The sequence below is a fragment of the Macadamia integrifolia genome, chromosome 12 (assembly GCF_013358625.1).
Source record: "Macadamia integrifolia cultivar HAES 741 chromosome 12, SCU_Mint_v3, whole genome shotgun sequence".
Classification (NCBI taxonomy): Eukaryota; Viridiplantae; Streptophyta; class Magnoliopsida; order Proteales; family Proteaceae; genus Macadamia; species Macadamia integrifolia.
The window spans coordinates 2,387,425-2,393,131 of NC_056568.1; the positions used below are offsets into that span (position 1 = coordinate 2,387,425).

General features: G+C 35.1%; 1 protein-coding gene across 1 annotated transcript; it reads right to left on the reverse strand.

Annotated features, from left to right (window-relative positions):
* Positions 1-915: 915 nt before the first annotated feature.
* LOC122058387 (small polypeptide DEVIL 11-like) lies at positions 916-1,763 on the reverse strand. Its single transcript, XM_042621057.1, has one exon. It carries the CDS (start codon positions 1,565-1,567, stop codon positions 1,289-1,291), a length of 279 nt encoding a protein of 92 aa, XP_042476991.1. The 5' UTR covers positions 1,568-1,763; the 3' UTR covers positions 916-1,288.
* Positions 1,764-5,707: the final 3,944 nt, after the last annotated feature.

Below are 5,707 nucleotides of genomic sequence, written 5' to 3' on the forward strand. Positions count from 1 at the left end.
TTGTATTATATATCAGATCGGTATATGCTGAGATTGATCCCCAATCTCTGATCGATCCGGATCGATGATTCATATCATTTAAGGGATAAAATAGTAAAAAAATAATACTTTTTAAAAAAAGTAAGGGTAAAACTGACTGATACCCACTGATCCGGATTGATATTAGATTAATATAAATGATACCGATACCGTCCCCTAAATCCTTGATCACAACTGATTTAATTGATTTATTCGCTGACATGATTAACTTTGCAAATATCATTACCAGCAATACTATGTATTCCCAATCGGATAGGATTCCTCTCCATAGAGCCCATGGACCATAGAGTGATCTCACAGCTAGGGTGACCTTGAGAAATGTGCCCAGATCATCCCAACGGTAAAATCACTCTATAATCCATGGGCTCTATGAAGGAATCAGGATCCATCCCCAATCATGCCCAACACCACATCCCCACACCCAAAAAAAAAAAAAAAAAAAAAAAAAACCCAAACTTCATAGTCACCTTCTACAACCGGTCCTCCACCAATTGTAGATCTTAGTTGGGAACATGAAATATCGCAGCCTTCGTCAGCCACGTTAATTCTTTCCAAATCCATATGGTTCTATTTTTTTAATCCAATCTATGATTCAGATTTCCAGAGTTTTAAATAGAAAATAATAATAATATTAATACACATCTTCGTCAACCGAGCCTAAGCACACCGGATCCCAATAAGCAATACCAGGCAATTGCAGCGATTGGAGCCTTCAAACCTCGGACTGTTGCAGAGGAATCTCTCTCTCTTTCTCTCACTTCCTCTTGGATTTGACAGATCCATCGCCTCGATTATTGTAAGACGAATCAAAAAAACAGGAAATGAAATCTTACGAAACGATTCGTAATGGAAGAACTTATGGGACCATTCCAGAGAGAGAAAAAAAAAAAATCTCCAAATAAGATTTCAAATAAATCGTTCTACTCAGATCGGCAATGGTTACAGTAAAAGTGGATGCCCAATTTGATTTAAAAAAAAAAAATAAAAAAAATCTACTACTACAGAAAAAGAGAAGTAGAAAAACAGAAAGAATCGTAAATCTATCTATACAAGTAAATCAATCGATCTCCGTTTCCTCTGTCTCTGTAATTTCAACTTCTTCGTCCTTCGAACTCCTTTCCTTCTTGGACGGCAGAAAACTTGGGGGAGGGTTTTAATGGAACCCCGGCGCTCATCTCAAATGAAGGAAGAGGCGAACAAAAAAAAAGGATAAAAGACTCTCCTTTTCGTCTCCTTCCTAGACTTGAGATCAAGAATCACCGTACTCGCGCCAGCAAACAAGCATGGTAACACAACGACGCATGATATAGAACCTGGCTCTCTGTTCTTTGACCAAGCTCGCACATTTCCTACTGAATGAACACCTCCTCTGCGACGAATTCCTCGTTAGAGGGGACTTCTGAGATGAATTTCTAATGAGAGGGGAAGTCGAAGAAGTGGTAGATCGAGTACTCCTTGATCCTTCTTTCTTTGACAATTTCCATTTCTCGTCAAGGTAGAACTGTGGAGCAACATCTGCAACAGCCATGATGATGATTTTGATGAGATACGCTTCCACACCCTCTTTGAGTTCGATGTGTCTGGGTGGAAGCCCTTTCCCTGCGGAGAAGAGAGGAAGAGAGAGAGACAAAGAGAGAGGTGGCAGGGGAGTGGAACCTTTCTCAGGGTAGTGAGCTGAGACTTGAGAGGTTTAGTTGAGCAGTGAGATTGATGATACGGGTTGGAACGTTGGGAGTTGAATGAGGGGCTTGGGGTATTTATAGAGCTTGGAGACGATGAGGATGGGGTTGGGGTAGGGGTACGGTAGGCCGTAGTGGGCATCAGCTGGGCCTAACTTTACCTCGAGAGGCCCACTTTGTATTTCTTTTTCCCTCTGATTTTAGGTTTTGGAAAAAAAACTTTTTCAAATTTCTATGGTGATTGATGAGTGGTGAACCAAAAAACCCCACACATTGATAATTTCTCTCTCCGTTTGAGGAATCCAATTTCGGTCGAACCGGATCATAGTCGGCTGGACTGAGTCCCAATTGGGGGTTTCGATTTTAGGGTTTAAGCTGATTTTAGTTAATTCCAATTGAATCGATTCCACGTTGTTTCACACATCTTATAGCAAATCACAAACTACTTTAGTCGAGGTTCTAATTTTTCTGTGTCATCCCCTTTTTCGATTTTGTGCGGCAAAAAGATTCATATGTATTATATTTATTTAATTATAGAGAGGGATGGACATGTGGGGTATAATGACTTCTTATACGCCAAGTATCTATAGAGAAGTGAAATAATGCGTTCTAATAGATGTTGATTTATATAGAAAACCACATGGTTATTGAAAAGAATGTTGAAGACTATGAAAAAGACATGACTGAATGATCAATGGTGATAATAAATAATTAAAAAAAAAATTTGATTGATGATGAATCACTATCCCATTAGCCCTCTACCTCTTCGATAAAGAAAAATGCAATGGGATGTGACTGACGATACAAGTGTTCTCTTGCCTTTGGCTGGGATTTCTCAAATTTGTTCTAGAATCTAAATTTAAATGGAGACATAGATCGGTTTATTGGTAAAGAGATATGGTTTGGCAAGCTATAGATTGATTGTTAGTTAGGCAAACACACTAATATTGATTGATGCTCATCGCCCCTCCTGGCCTCCTCTGATTAGCTTAGAATATTAAGATTGGCCACAGATTAACAATTCCATCGGTTACTTCTAGTTCTAGTTCTAGTTCTAGTTCTAGTTTTAGAGGATGGTGATGACAATACAAAGAGGCAATTTCATTTAGGGTTCATTAAGAGTTGCATGCTATTCATGCAATCTTGGTCACGGCCTTATGGCTAAGGCATTAAGTTCAGGAAATTGGTCGTTGCTAATATCAATGTTGATATTGATATGGATTGTCGTATCGAATCGAGTTGATTCCAATATATATCCAAAAAAAAAAAAACTTTATCCTACCGATATGAACCGATAGCTAAATCCATAGCCGTGGCCTAATTTTCAAAGTAATCTAATTTTTCTTTGTTTTTGGTACACTCTTTATATCAAAATAATTCAATGAAAATTACATGAACAAATTAAGTATATTTGAAGATGGTAAAATTATCATAATAGTATGATTTACAAACTTATTGAAGACTCAAATATTTGTCACATGCCAGTTCACATAAAAATTTCAGCTCAAATAGATTTTCAAGTAGCAAAATGTATGTTCAAAAATTCAAGATCATGGGAGAATGCATACTAACGATTAATGTACTATAAGCATGCAGGGATATACATAAGATATATATCAATACATGTCAGAATATTTGATTGAATTAAACTCTAATTTTTAACTATACACAAAATTTCTCATATACCCAATGACCCGTATATGACCATAAACACCATTGCAATGTAACGTGTTGTGGGCCTTGTGGCTATACATATCCCACACCCGAAAAAAATAAGAAGCTTACATATATATTTTTTATTTTTAATTAATTGATTAAGTAAATCGGTATGGCCTCTTTGTGAAAATTAAAAACAAACAAGAATGGCAAGTTGAAAATGTTCCTATAGTTTATTTTTAGGGTTTGGACAGTTCGGCCATTTTCTCAAGTGAATGTGATGACATATGACCCATGTGTTAGGCCCTGCCCAAACAAAGTTAAATATAAAAAATTTCATATGCCAACTAAAGGAAAAATAAAAAAAGTAAAATAAAAATTGAGGAATGCATATTTATCCATCCAATCTTGTTCATGTACCACTATATATCCATGTGACATGAATTATAATAATATGAGTCATTACAATTCTCTTCCTCTAAGCCTATGTTTGGTTGCAATGGAAATTAAAGGGAAGGGAAGTGAAATTTTCATACTTAAAAAAGAAATATATGTAATTATTTCAATCTTTCAATTTTTCTTTCTTCCTTCTATTTTTGAGTAAAGAAATGTTCATGTCAATCAATTGCTCAATAGTAAGTGTGTTACCCGTTTCATCTTTACCAAAAAAAAAAAAAAAAAAAGAATTTTGTAAATTAGAGGCATAGATTTAGATATCGATATATATATATATATATTGATTGTATAAATGCTAATATTGATATTGGTATCGATTCTAAATCAAAACAACATTTTTCATAAAAAAACAAAAATCACATAAAGTTGGATTTAATGTCAACTATTTCACTACCACCTTGGGTCAAGCTTTGAAACTAGGCATAGCCGCCAAACTAAATCAACTAATACTGATATCGATCAACTAGAATCGAATCATAGTTGATTCATATTATAAAGGTATTGGGTGTATCTAGTTTTGTTGATATCAATACATATTGACCGATATGTCAATATGATACCTATACTTATAACCATGTTATCCTATGATGCTTAATAAATTTACCTCTCCCTTATCTCCGATCGAGGATTTTGCACAAAGAAAAAAAAAAAACTCATAATTCTTAACCATGGATCTGATTTTATGAAGTTAAAAAAAAAAAAAAATTCCAGAATTGGAAACCCTGTAAGAAGGATTAAGAAGTGAACCATAAAAACATGTTTTAAGTAGATAATAGAGAAAGAGAGGTCATGAGAGTGTAAGTGAGTGAGGAAGGTGCATATGCGGCACATGCTGCGGCCGTTTGAGGAGTGGGGGACCCCAGCTTTTCCGTCAAATATATATAATACTTGGAGAAATGTTATTTATAAAATAAATAAATTGTTTTGTGTCCGGCACACACGTGCCGGTCGGCAAAATATAAGGGTCTGTGTCTCCAGTTAGCCGGACCAGAAGTCTTCTTTGGTCCTAATGCTTTTGGTCAAACGCAGGCCGCCCTCGATTTATTAATGGATTACCTACGTCTTTTAGAGAAGAGAAAATGGTTCTGAATCATAAAAGAACACAAGCTTTCTTTTAAGTACACTTATGATGTATTTGGGATGATGGAATTTTGGTTCTATAAGGCACATAAGACCACAAATGTGGTGGCTTAAGAGATTCTTTTCATCTTACATGTCGTCATTTTGCTCATGGATGACGGAGGTGTAAATGTAATACAAAATGAGTGACAAAAACAGAATTGGAAAATTAGTTGATAACACATGCAAGATTAGTTGTACGTAGGTCTTACCGATAACAAAAACCATATACGATTAATATTTAAGTGCGGTGAAGAGAAACTTAGGAATAATATGAGTCTAGCACATTTGTTTTGCATCAAGTGGAACAATGATGTGGCATTTCAGTCTAAGGATATAAAGGATATATAGTTTTGATTGAATTAATCATATATCAAAATTTGTAGCCTGATATATGAGAAGAGAACCTCTAGGTTTGCCTGAACATAAAATTTTAACACCATCTAAAAATGGAAATCTTATAAAGCTATCTATCTACCATAAGTATCAATCATGGTTTTAAATATTGGTATTGACATAGATATTAGTTTCGATTACTAATACCAATATGTATTGACCATATCGATCAAGCTGCATTGGACGATTTTATATTCATTTTTAGTAAAAATGTTGTTACCATTACACCGATACGAAATCAACCTAAAAAAGCAAGTTAATTAGTGTGGTTAATTGCTTGGTTGGCATCTTTCAATGGGCGTGTTAAATTGTTGTACTATTCTCTAATTAGTATTCTCACGGGATAATGATGTTCAATAATA

Coding starts and splice junctions, on each gene's coding strand:
- LOC122058387 (XM_042621057.1), bottom strand. CDS start 1,567: ATGGCTGTTGCAGATGTTGCTCCACAGTTCTACCTTGACGAGAAATGG.